The 27,754-nt window shown below is 38.8% G+C and overlaps 1 protein-coding gene across 2 annotated transcripts in view; it reads right to left on the bottom strand.

Moving 5' to 3' along the window:
• Positions 1-26,179, bottom strand: part of LOC128686650 (nephrin) — a 703,712-nt gene extending 677,533 nt beyond the window's left edge. For both annotated transcript variants that reach the window (XM_070084202.1, XM_053773653.2), the window contains exon 1: positions 25,491-26,179. Coding sequence is in view for 1 of the 2 variants with exons in the window: in XM_053773653.2 (XP_053629628.2) it covers positions 25,491-25,581 (91 nt within the window). In the remaining variant the exon portion in view is untranslated. The remainder of the gene's footprint in view (positions 1-25,490) is intronic.
• Between the last annotated feature and the right edge of the window lie 1,575 nt (positions 26,180-27,754).

Genomic DNA, 27,754 nt, shown 5'->3' with positions numbered 1-27,754 from the left:
AGGAAGCTAGAGAAAGTGCAAAGATTTTCAACCAGACTAGTCCCAGAGCTAGGGGTATGTCCTACGAGGAAAGACGACACTGGAGGACAGGAGAGATAAGGATGATATGATAACCACTTGAAAAATACTGAGAGGAATCGACAAGGTGGACAGAGACAGGATGTTCCAGAGATGGAACACAGCAACAAGGGGTCACAGTTGGAAGTTGAAGACTCAGATGAATCACAGGGATGTTTGGAAGTATTTCTTCAGTCACAGAGGTATCAGGAAGTGGAATAGTCTGGGAAGTGATATAGTGGAGGCAGGATCCATACATAGGTTTAAGAAGAGGTATGATAAAGCTCATGAAGCGAGAAAAGGGACCCAGTAGCGGCCAGTGAAGAGGCGGGGCCAGGAGCTATGAATCAACCCCTGCAACCACAACTATGTGAGTACACACACATATTTGAAGCAAGACTAATCCCGGAGCTGAAGTGTTGGTCCTACGAGGAGAGGTTAAAGAGGAGTCAGGGGAACATACGAACAAATATTACCTGGAAGGACTTACCTCTTATAACAACTCTGAAATTAAATAATTAAAAAAAAATGGCAAAAATGTTCCTAATGATTCTAATGAGACTTAGACCCTAAACGAAACGAACAGAAAAGCTATTGCTCAATATTAACGTTCACAAGTGACTTTTGTCATTTTCCATGAACTTGGGGAACGAGATTATAACTCTTATAGAAGCGCAATTTCCATAAATTACTATTCGCTAATTATGAGCAGTGGTCGTTGGCAGAGTGTAGGGCTAATGGACAAATTGCGTTTGTTGTCATTATGTCTAATTAAGGTGTTTGTCATTATCGATCGAATGACAGATCTGGCAATTGGCCAGCGCTGGAGAAAGGTTGCCAATATCTCATGTAAATTGCCCTCTACGCATTCTTACGAACTGGAACTTGGTTTGTAACCTATTTCCTTATATAGAAATATATACAAAAGAAAAAATACCCTGATGAAAATTGGTCTAAATAAACAAGAGAAATATCTCTTACTGCTTGACAAAGCTCCTGGGGAGCGAAAAGTTGCCAGAATAAAATGTGACATTAGTTGCACTTGTGCCCTTTTACCTAACATATTGCCAGTAATTCTACCAACATTAATACAAATTAAATATTATCTGCTAATTTGTAACTAGGGGCACCGTGGCTTTTATGATCCATGTGCAGTGAATACACTGTAAACCCGAAAAACTAGCTACAAAACCAGAAGAAGATAGGGTGGAATGACACGGTATATTTGAGATTCAGAAACATCTTGGTTATAAAAGCCACACCAGACCTGGTCGCGTAGGCCACACTAACGAGTCAGATCCCTATCTGGGGGAATGAAGTTATCTTGATGTTAGTGTCGAGGCAGACACTTCGTCTTCTCCATGTGCATTAAAGCTTATAAAATAACTTCGTAATTTTCAACAATATATGATTTTTAATTACATTTGTGAAATCTTTTTTTTTTTTTACTGTGAAGCATAATGTTTGTTGCATTATTATGCCAAGAATTTTTTTTTTCTAGAATGTGCGAGTTTTTCTTGAGGTTTCTTTAAATTTAATTCTTTCAGTTGTTTTGCTTGAATAAATGTGGTTTCATATTTCGTAATGACAGGAAAAATGTCTCAGTAACTTATGGATTGTAAGAAAAGGTCTTCCAATGTTATTCCAAGTTGTGTTCTTCAGTGATTTATTCCAGTCAAGATGTAAATTACCAGAATTTACAAAAATAGTGTGTGATATTGTACAATATAACATAGCTCCATGGACATTTACTTAAAAATGAATATGAAACTAACCAGTTGAAATTAACTTTATAAAAGCAAGCAAATGTTTTTTGCTATAACCTCTTTTGTATTTAAAATAAAACTAAGGACATTTACATGTTAATGTTATATTTAATTATTTAACTTTATAGTCATCTTATTTGCCTCGGCTTCACGTATTTATTTTATATACAAAAACAGATAGCTAGTCGTCCTTTGTAGTCAGAACTCATTATCGACATAACTCGGTCGGAAATCCATCTTATGCCAAACAAACCGAATTATACAAACCGAATTATACAAAATAAAAACAGACTGATCTTAGATTGGGAAGCTGTGGCGGCGAGTTAGGCCGATCTACATGTTTTGATCCTAAATAATATAAATATTTATAATAGCAAAATCTGAATTCACCTTAGAAATGGGGTCCGAATCAGTAACAATACTGTCCACAATTAATTTAATGTTGCGGTAGCTCAGATGGAACGGTAATCGCCTGGGTCATGCAAGACGGTGCACATCCCGGCATGAAAAGAGAAATTGTGGGACATTTATTGTGGCTGGGGCACCAGTCGAATTGACCTAATTGTACATTGCACCTCGGTGGCACAAAACTTGAGCCCATGCAATAAAAGAAAAGATAATGAAAACAGCTGGTAAACAGCGATATCAGCTTGAATGTACCCAAATTATGGTGGACATGTAAGTAACACTCCTGTCTACTATACATTTAAGAGTGCGGTATTCACTTGCTTGATGCCATAGACTATATAAGGATCAACTAACTAGCACTGACGTTAAGGCAGTAAACGATATGAGCTGTCTGTGATGCCATGTGGAATTTGCTGATTGAGGTCTCCGGTGTTTCCCACAACATAGAATAAAGGTATTTTGAAGCCTGGATGAATGTTTTCAGGAAATGGAGTGCAGATATGCACCAATACTGAGAGTACAGTACTTAGCCGGAGTAATGACAAACACGGGTTTGCTTCCAGGCTTAAATAAACCAGCTATGAAACACACACACAGACACACACCAAGTGCAAAGTCTTGAAGATTGGGGAAGGGCAAAGAAGAGTGCAAACGGAGTACAGTCTGAGGGGCATGAGATTATAAACCTCACTCAAGGAAAATGATCTTTGGGTGATTATAACACCGGGCACATCCCCTGAGGCACACATCAACCAAATAACTGCTGCAGCATACGGGCGCCTAGCAAACCTAATATTAGCATTCCGATATCTTAATAAGGAATCGTTCAGGACCCTGTACACCGTGTATGTTAGGCCCATATTGGAGTATGCGGCACCAGTTTGGAATCCACATCTAGCCAAGCACGTAAGGAAACTAGAGAAAGAGCAAAGATTTGCAACAAGACTAATCCCGGAGCTAAGGAGCATGTCCTACGTGGAGAGGTTAAGGGAAATCGACCTGACGACACTGGAGGACAAGAGAGATGGGGGGGGGATATGATAACGGCATATAAAATACTGAGAGGAATCGACAAGGTGGACAGAGACAAGATGTTCCAGAGATGGGACACAGCAACAAGGGGTCACAGTTGGAAGTTGAAGACTCAGATGAATAACAAGGATGTTAGGAAGTATTTCTTCAGTCACAGAATTGTCAGGAAGTGGAATAGTCTGGAAAGAGATTTGTAAATAAAAAAAATCCATTATTGTTCGTATCTTAGTTAAGCTTTCAGCAATATTTTTAAATGATTTTATTGTTGAAGCATTATCTATGCAAGTAGCAGAGGCTAAGCAGGAGTTAGTTGCCTGCAAGATACCTACTAATGATTCGAGACTCTAGAACACCGTTTGCAACATTAGTTTGTACTGTAGCAAGGAATGTGTTACTGTAAACTTGTTTGCAGTGTAGAGAGTTAAAATGGAGAGTTCATTTGTGTTAGAAAAGGTTATTAATTTATTTTTTTTCTGTCCTCAGAATTAGGAAAAGTGTATTCCAAGTTTTTTAAATATCTCCCTTGGAATCGTGAAATTTAGTTAAATAGAAGTATTCGTTCGACCTGCTATGAATATTTGAGTGTTGCAGAGAATCTCTTTGCAATTTCTTTGCGGATGAGGCCTAACCTATACTTCTCCTTATCATGATTCTCGTCTATTGATTAAAGCAAACCTTTTTTTATAGTTTGTTTCATATTTTGTGTCCAGTGAGGTTTAATAATATTAAAAAAGTTTACTGCTCTATAAAGTACATTCTGATTGATATTATCCGTCCCACTACTAATATTACTATAATTATAACAAGCACTGCTATAGTGCTGCTGCTACTACAACTACTGCTATTGCACCTTCTACTACTGCTACTACAACTACTGCTATTGCACCTTCTACTACTGCTGCTACCATAACTACGACTGCTATCACTGATGCAACTTCTACTATTGCTGCAACTATAAATACTACTAATGCAGAAACAGCTATTGTTTTAACTAATATTACTACTCATAATAACAATAATAATAATCACAATAATAATAATAATAATAATAATTATAATAATAAGAGTAATAATAAATCTATACAAATGGGACGACTAAGAAATTTTGGAAGAGGATCAACTATGCGTACTTAAAAGTATTGTTAATATAGCGAAATTGAAGTTAAATATCAAGGGGAAAGTGTTTTATTAATACTCAGTAAATTAATAGGAATTAGTAAATGTAATGCGTGTAAACTACAAGTAATTTACAGCACGGTGGTGCTTCCATGCCCAGTTCTGTTGACACTGTCCTGGAAGGGTAAACATGAGAGGATTTACTCCAGTGGAGACGCACTAACTGCCAGCCAGTGGACACTAATTCTGTGGTCTCAAGTCTCCCAAATTTTCCACGATGGGTCGGGGAGAATTTACATTTTAGCTTAAAAACAAAATCATACCCTGGCATACAACTCCAGCTAGTGCTGACGATGCTAAAACTTCTACTTAGACATAGAGAAGAGTTTCACTGTGGAATTTAGCCAAACAGAAGAGTTAACTGCAGCTACAGAGGAAAGACAAGAGTAGCACAAATGACACATCGGAGAGCTCTGCTACGATGCATCTTTTGTTTCCAGCATTTTGTATTATTTTTACTTTATTTTCATGGAATGTGTGTGTGTGTGTGTGTGTGTGTGTGTGTGTGTGTGTGTGTGTGTGTACTCACCTAGCTGTGTTCACCTAATTGTGCTTGCAGAGGTTGAGTCACAGTTCCTGGCCCCGCGTCTTCACTGGTCGCTACTAGGTCACTCTTCCTGCTCCATGAGCTTTATCATACCTCTTCGTGAAGCTATGTATGGATCCTGCTTCCACTACATCACTTCCCAGACTATGCGACTGAAGAAATACTTCCAAACATCCCTGTGATTCATCTGAGTCTTCAACTTCCAATTGTGACCCCTTGTTGCTGTGTCCCATCTCTGGAACATCCTGTGTGTGTGTACTCACCTAGTTGTGGTTGCAGGGGTCGAATCATAGCTCCTGGCCCCGTCTGCGTGTGTGTGTGTGTGTGTGTGTGTCTGTGTCTGTATGTGTGTGTGTGTGTGTGTGTGTGTGTGTGTGTGTGTGTGTGTGTGTGTGTGTGTGTGTGTGTGTGTGTGTGTGTGTGTGTCTGTGTGTTTGTGCCTGTGTATCTGTGCGTGCCTGTGTATGTGTAAGAGTTGTAACTTTGTATAAGGCTCAAATTATAAAGTCAGTGTTGCCTGCGATAACTTTACCCTCGTGTTTAACCTCTCCTGGAATAGCAGAGCAAGTATTTTGTTTGAAAACCTGGGTGCGCCTTCGTGTCCGCTAATATTGCCAAGGTGTTATTACAATTTCGGAAAACGAGTTTATGTAGGCGAAATTGGGCAAGTACTGCACTCTGAGGGATGTGAAATATATGGACGTTTGGGTTTTGGTAGTTGTGATATTCGGAATCTAACGTACTCATATTTATTGTTATCAGCTTTTATTGGTATAAGAAAACGTTTTCGCATATTATTATTATTATTAGTAGTAGTAGTATGCAAATTATCATTATAAAAATAATGCTAATTATCAAAGACCAACAACAATGTTATTAGTATTGGAGGTAATTACAGCAACTGGAGATAAGGGAATCCGGATAACACAAGTAATAGTATTTTTACTCATTTAAATGTGTGTTTGTGTGTGTGTGTGTGTGTGTGTGTGTGTGTGTGTGTGTGTGTGTGTGTGTGTGTGTGTGTGTGTTTGGTATTGCCCCTGATTTCCGAGATGAGAAACGCTGAGAAGGATCTTATGCCTCAGTGTGCTTAAAGCTGTCAGGAAGTGATGCATATGACAAAACTCCCAGAAATTTTCCAAGCTTTTCTTCCGATTTTCACTGAATTTCACATATTTTTGCCAAAACCTTGCCCTTTAATTTAACGAATTTGTTCAAATTGATTTGTCCTTCATTCTATAGTTTTCAGAGAAATTTCAATGTTTTTTTTTTATTTTGCTTTAAAAGTGTACATCCACACCCACACAAGGTGGACAAAGACAGAAAGTTCCAGAGATGGGACACTGTTGGAAGTTGAAGACACAGATGAATCACAGGGATCTTAGGAAGTATTTCTTCAGCCACAGAGTAGTCAGGAAGTGGAATAGTTTGGGAAGCGATGTAGTGGAGGGAGGATCCATACATAGCTTTAAGCAGAGGTATGATAAAGCTCAATGTTCATGGAGAGTGACCTAGTAGCGACCAGTGAAGAGGCGGGGCCAGGAGCTTGGACTCGACCCCTGCAACCTCAACTAGGTGAGTGCAACTAGGTGAGTACACATACACACATACACACACACACATACACACACATACACACACATACACACACACACACATACACACACACACACCATCACTCATTCTCCAGCTGTCTTTCCTAGATGTCCCCTGTATAATTGGTTACAGTCCTTGCATGAGAGAGATAGGGAGAGAGAGAGAGAGAGAGAGAGAGAGAGAGAGAGAGAGAGAGAGAGAGAGAGAGAGAGAGAGAGAGAGAGAGAGAGAGAGAGAGAGAGAGACAGACAGACAGACAGACAGACAGACAGACAGACAGACAGACAGACAGGCAGACAGACAGACAGACAGACAGACAAACAGACAGAGACAGACAGACGGAAGCAGAGAGGCAGAGGCAGAGAGACAGAGAGAATGTACGTACATTCCTGATCACAAGTATGTATTCAAATCTTGTGACTAACCTTTGGAGAATGTACAACAACATTCTTCTACAAACAACGTGTATCAACACAGAGACATTGTCATCAAAAACAGTTACCCTTGAAGTTTGCTGGTTGCCAGTCAAAGATCGAGAGGATTATTCACCAAAGGACACAGTCTCACCAATGCAAAACAGTATCGTGAGACTGCCACAGGTGGCAGATTTCACTGAGATGATGCAAGATCTAGACATAGGTGAACAGCCATCGTGACTAGCTACAAGAATTGTCATAATTAGGTAGGAGGAGAGGCATCATGACTAGCTACAGGAACTGTCAGAGTTAGGTAGGAGGACAGGCTTCATGACCAGCTACTAGAAGCCATCTTAGCTAGCCACAATAACTATATACAAGCTATCATAGGCGACAATTAGACAGGAAAAGACCCATTCTTGAATCACTGGACATAGGAATAACTGTGTAAACAGACGAAGTCAGACGATGATGTTAGAACACTGGCATCGCCTACATTTCCATTAACTTTGCCGAGCACAGCGAAAATGGTCAGCTTTTTGCGATATAAAATACGGTCGAAATTCACAAAATAATAATACTAATAAAAATACGGTTAACGGATAATAAACAAATGTAAAAAAGTCGACACCATTACTAAGATAAATGAGGTAAGTATAATACTCAGCAAAATGAGTAAGGAAAGTGTAGTATTAGATTAAAAATATTAATAGAGAATACTTGGTGGACTATGAATTAACCTGCTGACAACTACTTCGTCACTCGCAAAGTAACTTCCTCTGTCACATCATTTCTAAAACTCTGCTACAAAAGTCATCAACTTTGGAAGTTTTGAGTCTTTATCATTGATGCTGTTGATTTTTAGCAATGAAAGAGATGAGCAAAGAGAGGAGAGAAAGACATCTGATGATATGAGTATTTTTTATAGGAACAGGAAGGGTAACAAATATGGCCTAATTAATTAGAGAAAAATACCGTGTCAAATTAAAATAAGCCAATGTGTTTTATAAACCCTGAATTATTATGGTCGTAATAATGATAATTTATTATTTGTGGACTCAGTGTACGTATCTTCCTATACATATATATATATATATATATATATATATATATATATATATATATATATATATATATATATATATATATATTATATATATATAATATATATATATATATAGGTAGTAGGTTGGTAGACAGCAACCACCCAGGGAAGTACTACCGTCCTGCCAGATGACTGTGAAACAAAAACCTGTAACTGTTTTGCATGATGGTAGGATTGCTGGTTTCTTTTTCTGTCTCATAAACACGCTAAGATAACAGGGATATCTTGCTACTCCTACTTACACTTTGGTCACACTTCACAGACACGCACATGCATATATATATATACATACATCTAGGTTTTTCTCCTTTTTCTAAATAGCTCTTGTTCTTTTTTATTTCTTCTATTGTCCATGGGGAAGTGGAAAAGAATCTTTCCTCCGTAAGCCATGCGTGTCGTATGAGGCGACTAAAATGCCGGGAGCAATGGGCTAGTAACCCCTTCTCCTGTATACAATTACTAAAAAAGAGAAGAAGAAAAACTTTATAAAACTGGGTTGCTTAAATGTGCGTGGATGTAGTGCGGATGACAAGAAACAGATGATTGCTGATGTTATGAATGAAAAGAAGTTGGATGTCCTGGCCCTAAGCGAAACAAAGCTGAAGGGGGTAGGAGAGTTTCAGTGGGGGGAAATAAATGGGATTAAATCTGGAGTATCTGAGAGAGTTAGAGCAAAGGAAGGGGTAGCAGTAATGTTAAATGATCAGTTATGGAAGGAGAAAAGAGAATATGAATGTGTAAATTCAAGAATTATGTGGATTAAAGTAAAGGTTGGATGCGAGAAGTGGGTCATAATAAGCGTGTATGCACCTGGAGAAGAGAGGAATGCAGAGGAGAGAGAGAGATTTTGGGAGATGTTAAGTGAATGTATAGGAGCCTTTGAACCAAGTGAGAGAGTAATTGTGGTAGGGGACTTGAATGCTAAAGTAGGAGAAACTTTTAGAGAGGGTGTGGTAGGTAAGTTTGGGGTGCCAGGTGTAAATGATAATGGGAGCCCTTTGATTGAACTTTGTATAGAAAGGGGTTTAGTTATAGGTAATACATATTTTAAGAAAAAGAGGATAAATAAGTATACACGATATGATGTAGGGCGAAATGACAGTAGTTTGTTGGATTATGTATTGGTAGATAAAAGACTGTTGAGTAGACTTCAGGATGTACATGTTTATAGAGGGGCCACAGATATATCAGATCACTTTCTAGTTGTAGCTACACTGAGAGTAAAAGGTAGATGGGATACAAGGAGAATAGAAGCATCAGGGAAGAGAGAGGTGAAGGTTTATAAACTAAAAGAGGAGGCAGTTAGGGTAAGATATAAACAGCTATTGGAGGATAGATGGGCTAATGAGAGCATAGGCAATGGGGTCGAAGAGGTATGGGGTAGGTTTAAAATGTAGTGTTAGAGTGTTCAGCAGAAGTTTGTGGTTACAGGAAAGTGGGTGCAGGAGGGAAGAGGAGCGATTGGTGGAATGATGATGTAAAGAGAGTAGTAAGGGAGAAAAAGTTAGCATATGAGAAGTTTTTACAAAGTAGAAGTGATGCAAGGAGGGAAGAGTATATGGAGAAAAAGAGAGAAGTTAAGAGAGTGGTGAAGCAATGTAAAAAGAGAGCAAATGAGAGAGTGGGTGAGATGTTATCAACAAATTTTGTTGAAAATAAGAAAAAGTTTTGGAGTGAGATTAACAAGTTAAGAAAGCCTAGAGAACAAATGGATTTGTCAGTTAAAAATAGGAGAGGAGAGTTATTAAATGGAGAGTTAGAGGTATTGGGAAGATGGAAGGAATATTTTGAGGAATTGTTAAATGTTGATGAAGATAGGGAAGCTGTGATTTCGTGTATAGGGCAAGGAGGAATAACATCTTGTAGGAGTGAGGAAGAGCCAGTTGTGAGTGTGGGGGAAGTTCGTGAGGCAGTAGGTAAAATGAAAGGGGGTAAGGCAGCCGGGATTGATGGGATAAAGATAGAAATGTTAAAAGCAGGTGGGGATATAGTTTTGGAGTGGTTGGTGCAATTATTTAATAAATGTATGGAAGAGGGTAAGGTACCTAGGGATTGGCAGAGAGCATGCATAGTTCCTTTGTATAAAGGCAAAGGGGATAAAAGAGAGTGCAAAAATTATAGGGGGATAAGTCTGTTGAGTGTACCTGGTAAAGTGTATGGTAGAGTTATAATTGAAAGAATTAAGAGTAAGACGGAGAATAGGATAGCAGATGAACAAGGAGGCTTTAGGAAAGGTAGGGGGTGTGTGGACCAGGTGTTTACAGTGAAACATATAAGTGAACAGTATTTAGATAAGGCTAAAGAGGTCTTTGTGGCATTTATGGATTTGGAAAAGGCGTATGACAGGGTGGATAGGGGGGCAATGTGGCAGATGTTGCAAGTGTATGGTGTAGGAGGTAGGTTACTGAAAGCAGTGAAGAGTTTTTACGAGGATAGTGAGGCTCAAGTTAGAGTATGTAGGAAAGAGGGAAATTTTTTCCCAGTAAAAGTAGGCCTTAGACAAGGATGTGTGATGTCACCGTGGTTGTTTAATATATTTATAGATGGGGTTGTAAGAGAAGTAAATGCGAGGGTCTTGGCAAGAGGCGTGGAGTTAAAAGATAAAGAATCACACACAAAGTGGGAGTTGTCACAGCTGCTCTTTGCTGATGACACTGTGCTCTTGGGAGATTCTGAAGAGAAGTTGCAGAGATTGGTGGATGAATTTGGTAGGGTGTGCAAAAGAAGAAAATTAAAGGTGAATACAGGAAAGAGTAAGGTTATGAGGATAACAAAAAGATTAGGTGATGAAAGATTGAATATCAGATTGGAGGGAGAGAGTATGGAGGAGGTGAACGTATTCAGATATTTGGGAGTGGACGTGTCAGCGGATGGGTCTATGAAAGATGAGGTGAATCATAGAATTGATGAGGGAAAAAGAGTGAGTGGTGCACTTAGGAGTCTGTGGAGACAAAGAACTTTGTCCTTGGAGGCAAAGAGGGGAATGTATGAGAGTATAGTTTTACCAACGCTCTTATATGGGTGTGAAGCGTGGGTGATGAATGTTGCAGCGAGGAGAAGGCTGGAGGCAGTGGAGATGTCATGTCTGAGGGCAATGTGTGGTGTGAATATAATGCAGAGAATTCGTAGTTTGGAAGTTAGGAGGAGGTGCGGGATTACCAAAACTGTTGTCCAGAGGGCTGAGGAAGGGTTGTTGAGGTGGTTCGGACATGTAGAGAGAATGGAGCGAAACAGAATGACTTCAAGAGTGTATCAGTGTGTAGTGGAAGGAAGGCGGGGTAGGGGTCGGCCTAGGAAGGGTTGGAGGGAGGGGGTAAAGGAGGTTTTGTGTGCGAGGGGCTTGAACTTCCAGCAGGCATGCGTGAGCGTGTTTGATAGGAGTGAATGGAGACAAATGGTTTTTAATACTTGACGTGCTGTTGGAGTGTGAGCAAAGTAACATTTATGAAGGGATTCAGGGAAACCGGCAGGCCGGACTTGAGTCCTGGAGATGGGAAGTTCAGTGCCTGCACTCTGAAGGAGGGGTGTTAATGTTGCAGTTTAAAAACTGTAGTGTAAAGCACCCTTCTGGCAAGACAGTGATGGAGTGAATGATGGTGAAAGTTTTTCTTTTTCGGGCCACCCTGCCTTGGTGGGAATCGGCCGGTGTGATAATAAAAAATAATATATATATATATATATATATATATATATATATATATATATATACATACATACATATATATATATATATATACATACATACATATATATATATACATATATATATATATATATATATATATACATACATATATATATATATATACATACATATATATATATATATATATATATATATATATATATATATATATATATATATATATATATATATATATATATATATAAGTCGTGCCGAATATGTAAAACTGGTTAATTAGCAAGAACTCATTTAAAATTAAGTCCTTTCTAAAATTTTCTCTTATACGTTTAATGATATATTTTTTTCATTAATGTTAATGTAAAATTTTTTAATTTTGCTCCAAAAGAATCTTAGAAAACTTACCTAACCTTATTATAACAAGAATAATTTATTTTACCCTAACCCAACTAAATATATTTTAGATTTATTTACAATAATTTAATACTAAACAAACACATTGAAATATATTTTTTTCGTTAGGTTCAGAATGATTTTGACGAAATTATTGCATACACAAATTTTCGCTTGTCCTATATGGCAAGATGAGCGTTGCTATTTAAGCCAAGATCGCAAGTTCTGCCTATTCGGCACGACATATATATATATATATATATATATATATATATATATATATATATATATATATATATATATATATATATATATATATAGGAGCACCTCTGGGAAGCAATGCCATTGACACAATTCTCAGGAAGAAATTGGCAGAGTTAAGGAGAATGGAGCAACGAATAGGCAATCTGGACACCCACGATGCCTTGTACCTTCTCACAAAATGCTTGAGTCTGCCCAGGTTGACATATTTCCTAAGATGTGCACCTTCATATGATAACCCTATACTGCACGAATATGACAGTATTCTGAGGCAAATTTTTACGAAAGTACTTAACCTTACTCTAGAAGACGGGCAGTGGAACCAAGCTACACTTCCCAGACTAGGAGGCATTGGTGTTCGCAAGTCATCACAGATTGCGCTACCTGCTTTTCTGTCCTCGTGTATTGCATCCAGAGAACTTGTAGCAGCGATTCTCCCTGAACATCTTAGGGACAAAATTGGAGTCCAGGACCAAAAATTCATTGACGGAGCAATTATCAGGGATAATCTAACGGGCTCTGAAACCAGACCTGCTCCCCCCAACAACTACAAACAATCGCACTGGGATGGTCCAATAGTGGAAAATATAGCCTCAACATTGCTTCAGAGTGTGTCAGGGAAGGATAGAGCCCGCCTCCTGGCAGTGAGAGCCCCTCATGCTGGGAACTTTCTGTTGGGTGTTCCCAACTCCAGCCTTGGCACACGCCTCGACCCACATACCATCCGCATCCGTGTTGCCCTTCGACTTGCCGCCCCTATTCTCGCCGAACACAGGTGTATTTGTGGCAGTGAAGCAGCAGACCGATTCGGGTACCATGGTCTTGTGTGCCGTAAATCCGGGGGAAAGATTGCAAGACATGAGGAGGTTAATAACATTATCAAGAGGAGCCTCACAACAGCTGGATGCCCAGCAGTAAGGAAGCCACCCCAGCTATGCAGATCTGATGACAGCCAGAAGCGTCCAGATGGTATCACCCTTCAAGCCTGGACAGATGGGAAGCAGGTGGTGTGGGACTATACATGTGCATCTACCTTGGCTGATACCTATCTCCAATACACCAGGGAGGAAGGAGGGGCAGCTGCCAGCTTCAGGGAGTCCCAAAAGTCTAGAAAATATGGAGAACTTGCCCATCATTATATGTTTGTTCCCATAGGCTCAGAGACCCTTGGCTCATGGGGAAAGAGTGCATCTAAATTCCTTAAGGAGCTGGGGAAAAGACTCATCAGGGTAACTAGGGATCCCAGGGCAGCTAGTTTCCTGTTCCAGCGGCTCAGTGCGGCTGTTCAAAGGGGTAATGCCTGCTGTATTTTGGGCACACACCCCAGCTCTGAGGAGCTGGACGAGATTTTCGCCTTACAATCGGTGATACACACGTAACAACATGTACCTTATATGCCACCTTTATATCAACAATGTATCTCTTAAATCTTCTGTACCCTATTATATAATAAAATATTCCTATTGGTAAAAAAAAATATATGAAAAATGGGGTGGTAGGGGAAATGGAATATTCAAACGGCTTCAGGAAGAAATCCAAATATTCTTCCTTGAAACCTTTTTATCCACTTCTCCGAGGTTATGGGTCCCACAATTTACACCAGAGGTGAACCCCATCATATATATATATATATATATATATATATATATATATATATATATATATATATATATATATATATATATATACATACATATATATATACATACATATATATACATACATACATACATACATACATACATACGTACATACATACATACGTACATACGTACATACATACATACGTACATACATACATACATACATACATATGTACATACATACATACATGGCTAGGACATGGTGGAAGGGATAGACTTTGAAGTGTCCCTGTTCGCAGATGATGAGAACCTATTGAGAAGGATTAAATCGGATGGGGATGAGGCAGGACTACAAAGAGACCTGGACAGGCTGGACACGTAGTCCAGCAACTGGCTTCTCGATTTCAACCCCGCCAAATGCAAATTCATGAAGATTGGGGAAGGGCAAAGAAGACCGCAGACAGAGTATAGGCTAGGTGGACAAAGGCTGCAAACCTCACTCAGGGAGAAAGATCTTGGGGTGACCATAACACCGAACACATCTCCGGAAGCACACATCAACCACATAACTGTTGCAGCATATGGGCGCCTGGCAAACCTGAGAATAACGTTCCGATACCTTAGTAAGGAATCGTTCAAGACACTGTACACTGTCTACGTCAGGCCCGTACTGGAGTATGCAGCAACATTTTGCAACCCACACCTGGTCAAGCACGTCTAGAAATTAGAGAAAGTACAAAGGTTTGCAACAACGCTAGTTCCGGAGCTCAGGGGAATGTTCTACAAAGAAAGGTTCAGGGAAATCGGACTGACGACTTTGGAGGACAGAAGGGTCAGGGGAGACATGATAACAACACACAAAATAATGCGTGGAATAGACAAGGTTCCAGAGGGGGGGGGGCACAGAAACAAGGGGTCACAATTGGAAGCTGAAAACTCAGATGAGTCACAGGGATGTTAGGAAGTACTTCTTCAGTCACAGAGTTGTCAGGATGTGGAATAGCCTAGCAAGTGATGTAGTGGAGGCAGGAACCATACATAGATTTAAGACGAGGTATGACAAAGCTCAGGAAGCAGAGAGAGAGAGAGGACCTAGTAGCGATCAGTGAAGAGGCGGGGCCACGAGCAACCACAATTAGGTGAGTACATACCCTTTCTACAGAAAAGAGGGCAAGCAAACTAATGAAAGCTAAAGTGAAGAACGTAATCTGAAAATTACTATGAAGGTAAGAGTGAAGAGAGATTATATACAATAACTGTAGACAGAGAACAAGAAAAGCTGAAGGTAATACAAAAATCTGAAGATAATAATGAAACCAAATAAAAATAAATAATGTAAATAAATTTGTTGATAAAAAAGAACACTAAAACTATCAAGACTTGAATAATAAGGAGAGACAAAAAGAACTGAAAATGTTAAAAAAAAAAATCATAAAACAACTAGAAAACTGAGACTACACAGTATAAAATTAACACAGATTGTGCACATGAAGCTAAATTGTACACATGCACACAAGGGTTAAGATAACGTAGTAAAGACAGAATATGACACTTAAAAACGCACCAATCTTCAGTGAAAAAGGAAAAAAATATTCGGATGAATTTCATTGTGTCTGACCCTTTGTTTGTATAAGTACGATACTCGATATTTAGTCTCCAGTGATTGAGTATATTGTAGTACGGAGTAGCAGTAACTACCAAGCTATAAAAAAGAAAACGAAAATCTGTTTTTACTGCTTCGAGAGAGTTTTATGATGAAGAAATTACCTATGTTAGGAACTCACAACACTTACGAACTTGAAGATTGATTTCAATTGCAAACTGCGTCGCTTTTCGCAGAAACACAATGAAACTTGAATGTACAGTCTTTCTTGAATCAGAATTTGAGGACATTTTACTGTCGCATGATACCAGGGGTATATACACCGAAAAGTGTATATCTCAGTATATACACCCAGAAGTGTATATCTCAGTATATATACACCCAGAAGTGTATATCTCAGTATATACACTGAGAAGTGTATATCTCAGTAAATACACACTGAGAATCTGCCTTAATCTCTGCTAGATACATTAAAGTATTCCGAATAATATTTTACAGTCGAATTGCAGCTTTAAGGATACACTATCAGTCAATAAACGCTAAGTCTAATACAAAGTAGCCGAAATAAAATGTCTAATTAAATGTTTGTGTGTACATTTACCTAATACACTGTCGGTTAACCAGCAGTCTAGTGCACGTTGTTGCAAGCTCACGGCTTTGTGGAAAATCAAAACGCAGCTTTAATTCTTCTCGTTTAGGCTCACAGTGAAAAAAAATAGCAAATATGTAGGCGAATCTGGCGATGTTCTTCACAATAGTGGTGTTACAGACAAGGTACATAATAAAAGCAAATGTTTAAGAGACACACAGCGGTAGTAACCTCTCATGTTTCACTCTCCAGGACCTTTATCAATCACATTAATAAAGCCTGAAGTAATTGGGAACTAAAATTTCCCTTTCTTATGTAATTTTTTTTTATTTTTTCTCTACCTTGTATACCTTCCTCTTCCAGCTAGACTGGATATATTTTACTAAGCCAAGATAATGTTACTTAACTTTATATACTTATATCTTTTATGCATGTCAAGTGGTGTTCATTTTACTGTGGAATCTGTTATGCCCCAGACACGTTTCTCGGGACATCCTTATTACTATCTTTCACTAGGATTTTGTTTTATATAGCAAAAACATTTTAAAATAGCTTAAAAATCTTCCGGAGATATTATTAGTAATCGAAGAGTAAGAAACACGGAAATAGTAAAGAAAAAAGAAAAAAAAATCATTGAGTTAACCAAACTTTCCTTTGCGTCTTTCGATAGTTTAGTGGTAGAGTTAAGTTGGGAAAGTAAAGTTTATTTATATATCTTTAGAGAAATCTCGTCAAATGGGATGAAAACGATGAATCTCACTAAATGCTTAAACGGATTAATGTAATGAGAAAGTTATTTTACTTTTCCTGATAGCAATTTGTCAAAGCCACACAAGGAGGTAATGTAAGTCGACCATCTGCAACTGAATTAGTCAGCCCCTCATTCGATCAACGCATGGTTCACCCCTAATTGAAATCTCAATCTCAATTTTATCAGTCGTTGCAAGAAAAATTATATCAGCGCAGAGGATTAGTATCTATCTCTGTGAGGCAATTATAGATAATCTCTTTAATTGGATGATATCTCTCGCTGTCTGGAAAGTGATATATCTCTTTATCGCTTCATCAGCCTTCATGAGATAAACCTAAATGTCCTGGTGAAGATATCATATTTATTTGTTTTGTATTTCGTTAATTAATTTTCTGATCCCTAGAGGGCGGATTCGTAAACCCGAGAGTGAGGATGTATCAATGCCATTTCCACTCAAGAAAATTCTATGTTCCTCGTCCACAGGATCTTAAGAGGCAGCAGTCACCCAATTACAATTCTCAGAGAGAGAGAGAGAGAGAGAGAGAGAGAGAGAGAGAGAGAGAGAGAGAGAGTTAAAGGAAGGAGTTACAGTTGTTGCAAGACTGACTGAAAGATAGTAACACATTGGTCTTTATTAGTTGTCTTCTAAATTATAGAATTTAAAAAAAAGGCAATGTTTTAATTAAAAACCAGTTTTGTACAGGTATTACACATAGCCAGTCTTGTCCCTGCTCAAACACGTCAATGATTTCTCTATTACTCGTAGCAATATTTGCCTCTGCACAAGAATGACTCCAAAGCTAATATTGTCAAGTGGGGAGAGAGAAAGAGAGAGCGAAAGAGAGAAAGAGAGAGAGAGAGAGAGAGAGAGAGAGAGAGAGAGAGAGAGAGAGAGAGAGAGAGAGAGAGAGAGAGAGAGAGAGAGAGAAAGAGAGAGAGAGAGAGAGAGAGAGACAGAGTCAGAGAGAGAGTCAGAGAGAGAGTCAGAGAGAGAGTTTAGATTCAACATTCTTTCAGAGAGATGTCCTCCTTCCAAGATATTGACAGACCTTACGACAACGTAACACTGAATTAAGACAAAAGATATCTCATGAAATGTCGAACATCTTCTGACTTTACTTCCTTGCGTCTTTCACTGTTTCCATCTCTGTTGCAATCCTTGTCTCTACTCTTGTTTCCTTTATGAATTTATACTTACTACACAGTCATGATTGATTCGTCACGTACTTCTATCATGATACAGGCAGCGGAGGCTTGATACTACCAAGAGAGCAGAAAAAGGTGTATTTCTCCAAAATTGTTGACAGAACAGAGAATTTACCTCATCATGACCTCACCCAAATATCATATATACTTCACAGATATATACGTTGGCCACTGGATCTTGAAGGACTGAGTTCACATCTCAAAGATACAACAGATTTAAACAGAGATGAAAGGATCGTATTATGCTTCAATGTTTTTCCAGATCATACGTTTAACAGTGCCACTGCCTTTCATGAGCGTTAAAACCTTATAATACCAGAAGCTCCACTGAGCGGGTCATGTGATCAAGTTCCGAGTCAGGAGAAAATGTCCCATTTCTCCTGACAACAAACCTGTTCCCCTTGATTTTTATTTGGTTTATTAATTTATCAAAGTTTCAAAATAGTTTAAAACATACCAAATAGGAATAATTGAAAATACACGAAATTGGTAGTTTGTCTGAAACAAGCAAAATTGGTGAAGAATTGAAAATCCCTACGAAAATAATTTAAATCAAATAAATAACGTGTTTAAAAACGTAAAAAAATTAAAATAACCCATAAAGATAAATGCATTAGCCTGTTATCTAGTAAGTTCTAAATGTCAACAGGAAAATTCCTTTGAATAGATATTATTTCACAATAATTAACTAAAAAACATTTAGAATTGTTTGAATAAATAATTGTTGTACGTGGATATATCTTCACATATATATGACCAACAATTATTCAAATGGGTAAATGAGACTCAAATTAATAAAATATGCCTTGTAGATATTTATATAGGAGAACAGAATATGAATTAAAATGATTCATATAAGTAATTACTATTGTTTAGGTTGTGGGTTACATAAGTAATTACTATTGTTTAGGTTGTGGGTTACATAAGTAATTACTATTGTTTAGGTTGTGGGTTACATAAGTAATTACTATTGTTTAGGTTGTGGGTTACATAAGTAATTACTATTGTTTAGGTTGTGGGTTACATAAGTAATTACTATTGTTTAGGTTGTGGGTTACATAAGTAATTACTATTGTTTAGGTTGTGGGTTACATAAGTAATTACTATTGTTTAGGTTGTGGGTTACATAAGTAATTACTATTGTTTAGGTTGTGGGTTACATAAGTAATTACTATAGTTTAGGTTGTAGGTTACATAAGTAATTACTATTGTTTAGGTTGTGGGTTACTTAAGTAATTACTATTGTTTAGGTTGTGGGTTACTTAAGTAATTACTATTGTTTAGGTTGTGGGTTACTTAAGTAATTACTATTGTTTAGGTTGTGGGTTACTTAAGTAATTACTATTGTTTAGGTTGTGGGTTACTTAAGTAATTACTATTGTTTAGGGTGTGGGTTACATAAGTAATTACTATTGTTTAGGTTGTGGGATACATAAGTAATTACTATTGTTTAGGTTGTGGGTTACATGTGATAGTTTAGGCAACTCTAGAGGCAGCAAGAGAAGCGACAGTCAGAAAGTCATTTAGCCAGTCACCCAGTCAGGAAGTTAATCAGTTAGCCAGTCAGCCAGTCAACCACCAGCCAATAAGACAGCAAGACAGTAATATAAATAACTATTCAGGCAGTCTGCCAGATAGCTAGGTAACCAACCAGGCAGGCAGTCAACCACTCAGCTAGTCTGTCAGTCTTTCAGTCAACTAGCTAATCAGTCGTTGAGCTAGTCTCATAGGCCGGTGAGCAATCAGTCAGCTAGCGAACTATTCAGTCAGTTAGCTATCCAGCCAGCCAACCAGTCAGTCAACTAGCCAATTAATTAGCCAGTCAGTCATCCATCCAGCCAGTCAATCAGTTAGCCAGTCTTCCAGCCTGACAGCCACTTAGCCAATCAGTTATTAAGACAGTCAGCGAGCCAGAGAGGGAACTACTCAGTTGGGCAGCCAGTCAGCAACAGGATCTTCCTGACCTGCAGCAATTCAGACTTGGGTCAGGATCAGGCTTACTCTCCTCAGTCACGTCATCCCTCCATTTACGAAATATGATTTTACCCTAATGCCCCGCCACATATCATATTCTCCTGAGGTGGGCGAGCAAGAAATCAAAAGCATTCCATAATATATACACTACCTCCCATAAATAAACCTGAAGGCATACCCTCCCTTAAACCTGAAAGCGTAACTCTCTCTAGAGATGGAAACCAACCAGTCTCCTGAAAGCATACTTTTCATACACCTCAAGGCATGCCACATCAACCAGGCTATGATGGATATGTGGGGCAGCGGGCTTCCAGCAGCAACAACCTGGTTGACCAGGCAAACACCAGACGAGCTTGGCCCATGGCCGGGCTCCTGGAGTAGAGAGAGACTCGAGACTCATCAAACGTATATCAAAGGTATGCCTCCGCTCCCTAAACTTGAAGGTTTTTCACACCAGAGTAAACCTGTATGTATGTACACTGTTTTTTTAATTGTAACATATGGCTTGGCACATATATTTGCGTGATACTTGGAATATACCTGGAGAGATGTCTGGGGGGTAAACGCCCCCGCGGCCTGATCTGAGACCAGGCCTCGTAGTGGATCAGGGTCTGATCAACCAGGCTGTTATAAGTAATGCGTGCATATTATTTTCTCTTAGAGATTCTACAATACTTCTCATGCAGAGAAATATTTTCTTGCTTAGCACATCCCACAGCTTGATTCTAACAAGATTTTTACAGTATGACACGTGCCTGAGATACGTTCCTAAACAGTAACCTAACACCCACCTTTGACCATTAAGTATCTAATTCTGCTTAGTTAATATAATCATACGTATTGTTCTGCCAAGGAATCGACCATGGAACCCGCGCACAACCTGTCAGACACTGCAACATCATAGAATCTTGGTTCAGAAGACCTTCTTCACGGCTACTACAACTAACCCATCTCTTTGGGTATGACGTGCTTCCACTGAGGAATTCCACTTACCAGTGTCTATGCCCTTGTCTGCTACACGTCCCAATCCGCTGACGCCTATATAAACGCCAGTCTCCTTGCCTGTGCTCCAGAATCTCTACGACCACGGTGTTCACCACACCAACTCCAAGGCTGAGGGACTGATTACCTTATCTTTTGTATATAGTTCTACTGTCTTGTAGTTTTGTCCTAGAATCTGTATTGATAAAGCCAATGGAAGGCGAAACGTCCCCAATAAAGATAACCAGATGTTGCACACGTGTCTTAACTTTCAACATAGAACCTGTAGGTTCAGAGTCGGAATTTTGGCCACAAAATTGAAAATTAATGTAACTTGCTAGAGCTTAATCCTTCCATGCCATGGTAAGGTCAGTCTGACATTAACTGGTATTTAAGGTCGTATTTATACTAAGTTCATTAAAAAGAGTCCGATTATCGAAGGCATAATCATATATAAGTAAAAGTTGAAATTATTTGCAAAAATGACTTTTAAAGCACAAAGTAGATAAGAAAGTTGTTCCTTAATAATAAAATACACAAAATATACATACTGAGAGGTGTATGTCTCTCAGTGTATATACAAAGAGAGTTTTCATTAATTCCTATTTAAGTTATTAAAGTATTCCTGGCTGGTGGTGAACAAGTAACATGCAACCTTAATGACCTTTGTGTAATCTACAGGCTTTAAACATCGTTACTATTACCCTTTCAAAACCATCACTCGCACACATTCACTCTCTCCCTCACACACTCACACACAAACACACATACACACATACACCAGTATCCAGTACCCGTTTGGAACCCACACTTGATCAAGCACGTCAAGAAATTAGGGAAAGCGCAAAGGTTTTCGACAAGGTTAGTTCCAGAGCTAAGGGGAATGTCCTACGAAGAAAGGTTAAGGGAAATTGGCCTGACGACACTGGAGGACAGGAGGGTTAGGAGAGACATGATAACGACATACAAAATACTGCGTGGAATAGACAAGATGGACAGAGACAGGATGTTCCAGAGAGGGGACACAGAAACAAAGGGTCACAATTGGAAGTTGACGACCCAGATGAGTCAAAGGGATGTTAGGAAATATTTCTTCAGTCATAGAGTAGTCAGGAAGTGGAATAGCCTAGCAAGTGATGTAGTGGATGCAGGAACCATACATAACTTTAAGATGAGGTATGATAAAGCCCATGGAGCAGGGAGAGAGAGGACCTAGTAGCACTCAGTGAAGAGGCGGTGCCAGGAGCTGAGTCTCGGCCTCTGCAATCACAATTAGGTGAGTACACAGAAACTAGACACTTCAATTCATCCTGGTTTTAATAATGATCCGGAACGGTCCATATTAAAGTCGCAACCATTATTCTATACAAGAGGTTTTTGCACAAAGAAGACCAGTAGATATGCCTTCCCCTGCATGGAAAAAGTACAACCATAAACACAGACAGAAAAGTCATCACATGGTACATAGAAACAACCGCTTGCACAAGTGTAAAAATCCTCAAGTCTACTTCGATTTCATTGCAACAGTATTTTATTCCGTCACAAAGCTAGTGGAGATCTGATACACTCTCTGCCCTGAAGCTCTTACTGCTCACTCACCCTCAGGTCGAGTGACCTGTGTCTAGTACCCAAATATGAAGAAGTCATCGTTTTATATTTTATTATTTCTGTGAAGGTTCGCCTGTGTTAAGCCATTGTTAAGGGTCATCAGAATATAAAGCCTTTCCTCAATGACTTTGAAAAGAGAAACTTCTATAAATAAGAGTCACGTCCATTGAAGAGCACTTCCGAGCGAAGCTCAAAGACTTATGTGTTCTTAACATAATACATGAACTATTTTCTCTCTCAATACTTACCGGGACAGTAACTTTCAGTACCCACCAGGACAGTAGCTTTCACTACCCTCCAGGGAAGTAGCTTTCAGTACCCACCAGGGAAGTAGCTTTCAGTGCTCACGAGGGCAGCAGCTTTCAGTACCCACCAGGGCAGTAGCTTCCAGTACCCACCAGGACAACAGCGTTCAATATCCATCAGGGAAATAGCTTTCAGTACCCACAAGGACAGTAACTTTCAGCACCCACCAGGACAGTAGCTTCAGTACTCACCAGGACAGTAACTTTCAGCACCCACCGGGACAGTAGCTTCAGTACCCACCATGACAGTAACTTTTAGTACCCACCAGGGCAGTGGTCTGAACCAGGGCAGCGGTGTTTACAAGCTAGTACAGTGTACTACTACCAACAGACATGAATTAAACGAGAAAGGAAACTGTCAACAAATGGCTTGTTAATACTAGAAGATACTCATACACAGAAAAAGAGCTCACCATTACGGAACTGAACTCGAAACTCACTTATTGCTTCTCAGGTAGCAGTAGAGGAGTGTTACTTGTCAGGCTGTCCCAGGCAAGTAACACCTTTCGTCAACTACCTGAGAAGTAACGATCCTAAATTACTCCCTAACAAGTAATTTCTCCATGGCTGCTACGTAGCAAGTGAACCTCTTCAGTTGTTACCTGACACGAAACACTCCGCGACAAGGAACACACCTCGGCTCCTCCCTGTCACGGAACACACACGGCTGTTACCTAATAAGTAACATTCCTCGGCTGCCTACCACCGTTCTCATTAATTATAAAACGGAAGAATAGTCCTGCAAAGGTCTTTCCTCCCCTCCACTCATTTCCCTCCCTTTCACTCACTTCCATCCCCTTCCCTCTACTCACTTCCCTCCCCTTCTCTCCACTCACTTCCCTCCCCTTCCTCCACTCACTTCCCTCCCTTCAATTGCACACTTCCCTCCCCTCCACTCACATCCCATCACTCCACTCGCTTCCCTTCCTTTCACTCACTTCCCATCCATTCACTCATATCCCCTCACTTCTCTCCCCTCCACTCACTCCCCTCCTGTCCTACTCTATACCACAAAAAAAGTGAAGAGATGTGTATTTTGCAAACATTTTCAACTTGGCCCAAAGACAAGATGGTGGATGGAAGGTAATTTGCCGCTAAATAAAGTAATACATAGATACTGATACAAGAGAAAGTCTTTATACCATAACATGTTATTCATCGTCTTGAGTCAAAACTTGAAAAGTCTCACCTTAGAGCAAAACAATGTTTTATCAATCGTTTCTCTCGCTCTTTTTAAACTTTGGGTAAGTCATGAACAAGGGAAAGAATAAAAATATTGTCTTCAACGCAATGTTTTATTGATGTTTTAATGATGCCATACAAAACAGTGGTTACAGTCAGAAGACCAGAGAAGTGTAGTTTATTCCAACCGGTTACTAAGGCCTTCCTCAGTAGTCTGCCGAAGAGGGCCTCAAAGCTAAGCTAATACATATAAAAATTCAGCACAATTGTTATATTTTCCAAATGAGTTCTTTTGTGAACCGTCATGTTTATTTATATATATATATATATATATATATATATATATATATATATATATATATATATATATATATATATATATATATATATATATATATATATATATATATGTCGTGCCGAATAGGCAGAATTTGCGATCTTGGCTTAAATAGCAACGCTTATTTTGCCATATAGGACAAGTGAAAATTTGCGTATGCAATAATTTCGCCAAAATCATTTTGAACCTAACGAAAAAAATATATTTCACTGTGTTTGTTTAGTATTAAATTATTGTAAACAAATCTAAAATATATTTAGTTGGGTTAGGCTAAAATAAATTGCTCTTGTTATAATAAGGTTAGGTAAGTTTTCTAAGTTCCTTTTGGTGCAAAATGAAAAATTTTTACATCAACATTAATGAAAAATATATATCTTTAAACGTATAAGAGAAAATTTTAGAAAGGACTTAATTTTAAATGAGTTCTTGCTAATTGACAAGTTTTACATATTCGGCACGACATATATATATATATGTATATATATATATATATATATATATATATATATATATATATATATATATATATATATATATATATATATATATATATATATATAATTCCACATGGAGACAAAATCATAAAATAATATTGTTTCGTGTATTTCAACCCCAAACTGGAGTCCTTATCAGCATATACAAAATGTGAGATATGATTGTGTTTGTATAGGAAGAGTGAGTCCCTCAGGTGAAGACGATGACATATCATGGAAATCACTTGAGACTCACTCATCCTATATAAACATGTTGTCTCATATTTTGTATCTGCTGAAGAGGACTCCACTTGTGTACTGAAATATGAAGTTGAACATTATCATCTGTATTGCTGTCTCCACTTGGTTTAATACTCAGCATCGACATGTGTTCATTGCGCTTTTATATATTAGGAACGTTTATTAAGAAGATATATTTGGTCGCATTCCCTGCTCTTCCAGACGGAGAGAGAGAGAGAGAGAGATAATGGCACTTACTGTCATCTGCCGTCCATGCTGGTTGACAGAAGAAGAGAAGATAGACGAGGATAGACGCCCGTAACACGTCCGATACTAGTCGGGGATACATCACACTGTTATCTATCTCTCACAACTCATCCTTGTATCCAGCCTTAACAACACTCTATATCACCTCTTTAGAGCCTCACAAGATCACTGCAACACCCACAGTCACTGTCCATGCTGTTTGACTTTTACAAAGTTTTAATTGGATGTTTGAGTTGGTTTTAGGACTAACCGGGTTGACCCACTGGAGTGTCTAATTAGTTCTTTTATTTCCTAATTGTTCTCCTTTTTTCTTACCCGGTCTTTTGCTTAGGGAGGAAATAATCTTTATTTCTGCTACTCCGGGGAATATTCATCCCTAAAATTTGTCTAATACTTTTAATAATATAATTATGGCATTATTTAGTGTTACACCTTACATTTCCCATCGCTCATTGTAAGATTCAAATGTAAGAAAAACCCCTCTTTGCTGGCATCAAGCACACCCCATGGTCAGCACTGGCGATCCATTGTCCCAGCATGGGACCAACTCCCAGGAAAACTGTAACTGGCAGCAATGAAGCGCCGAGCTCAACCTGACCAACCCACGATTTGAGGGTGCGAGGCGGAGCGTTCAACACCCACCACGGACCGAAGCTGAGGGCGCACTGGCTACCCTCCATTCTCCGTGCTCTCACTCTACTGCAGGTGAGGAGAAGGGGAGGGAGGGAGAGGGAGTGAGCATGGAGTGAGAGAGAACGTGGAGAAGCTGGATGATGACGCTCCTAGTCCTCCTCCACCTCCTCCTCCTCCTCCGCCTCCTCCTTCTCCACCTCCTGCTCCTCCTGCCGTTTTGGCAGATGGTGGTCTAGTGATGATGATGGTGATGGTCTTGTTGCTTTGATGATGGCGGTGGTGTTGGAGACAATATTGTTCTTATTTATCATGTTGCTATAGTGGTTTCTGATGCTACTGTTTTTAACATTCAGTGCAGCTGGTTTAGGTAATATAATTGTTTTTTTTTTCTATAACTGATGATAACCATACTGGATCTGTTTTCATTCTTTTGATGATGTTTCCCCTTTTGTTAATTGTATATGTAATTCTTTAAAATTTCCTATAACTTTTGTTAATATCAATAATAATAATAATAATAATAATAATAATAATAATAATAATAATAATAATAATAATAATAATAATAATAATAATAATAATAATAATAATAATTGCAAAAGGTAAAGTTTAATATTCTAATATAAAGTGGGAGTTGACACAGTTGTTTTTTGCTCATGACACTGTGCTTTTAGAAGATTCTTAAGAGAAGTTGCAAATTTTGGTAGACTGATTTGGAAGGGTATGCTAAAAAGGAAATAGAAAGTGAACCCAGGAAAGAGCAACGTGATGAGAATAACCGAATATTTAAGTAATGAAAAATTGGATATCAGATTAGGAGGTAATATGGAGAGAATCAATGTGTTCAGATATTTGGGCATTGACGTGTTGGCTTATGGGTTTATGAAAGATGAGGTGAACCATAGAACTCACGAGGGGTAAAAGGTGGGTGGTGCATTAAGGTATATGTGGAGGCAACCTTATCTATGTAGGCAAAAACGGAAATGTACCAGAGTATACTGGTACCAACACCTTTATATGGGTGTGAGGCACGAGAAGGAAGACGCTGGAAACAGTGGAGATGTCGTGTCCGAGGGCAATGTGTGGTATGTATAGTATGGAGAAAATTTGTAGTTTGGAGATGAGAGGAAAGTGATGGGTTACTAAAAAGTATTATCCTGAGGGCTGATGAGGGGGTTGTTGAGGTGGTTTGGACACTTATAGAGGATAAAACAAAACATGATGATTTGGAAGGAGTATAAATCTATCTATAGTGGGGAAAGGAAAGGGTAGATATCGTCTTAGGGGCTTGGGCATTCAACAACCTTGTGAGTGTGTTTGTGATAAGAGTGGAGGCAAGTGGTGTTTATGACTTGCCTAGTAAGGGCTAACAGGCCTGCTGCAGTGTTCCTCCTTTCTTATGTTCTTATGTGTTGCTGGAGTGTGAGCAAAGTAACATTTATGAAGGGATTCAGGGCAGACCTGAAGGTGTGAAACACAGTACCTGCTCTCTGAAGGAGAGATGGAGATGCTGCAATTATATTTAGCATCAGAACTATGATTATAGTAAGCCTGTGGAAAGACTGATGGAGTGAGTGATGGTGAGTTTTTTTTTTCTTCGTGACACCTTACGTCAGTGGGAG

Source organism: Cherax quadricarinatus, chromosome 12 (genome assembly GCF_038502225.1).
Source record: "Cherax quadricarinatus isolate ZL_2023a chromosome 12, ASM3850222v1, whole genome shotgun sequence".
In the NCBI taxonomy this organism is placed as follows: Eukaryota; Metazoa; Arthropoda; class Malacostraca; order Decapoda; family Parastacidae; genus Cherax; species Cherax quadricarinatus.
This window is presented reverse-complemented; position numbering and strand designations above follow the sequence as displayed.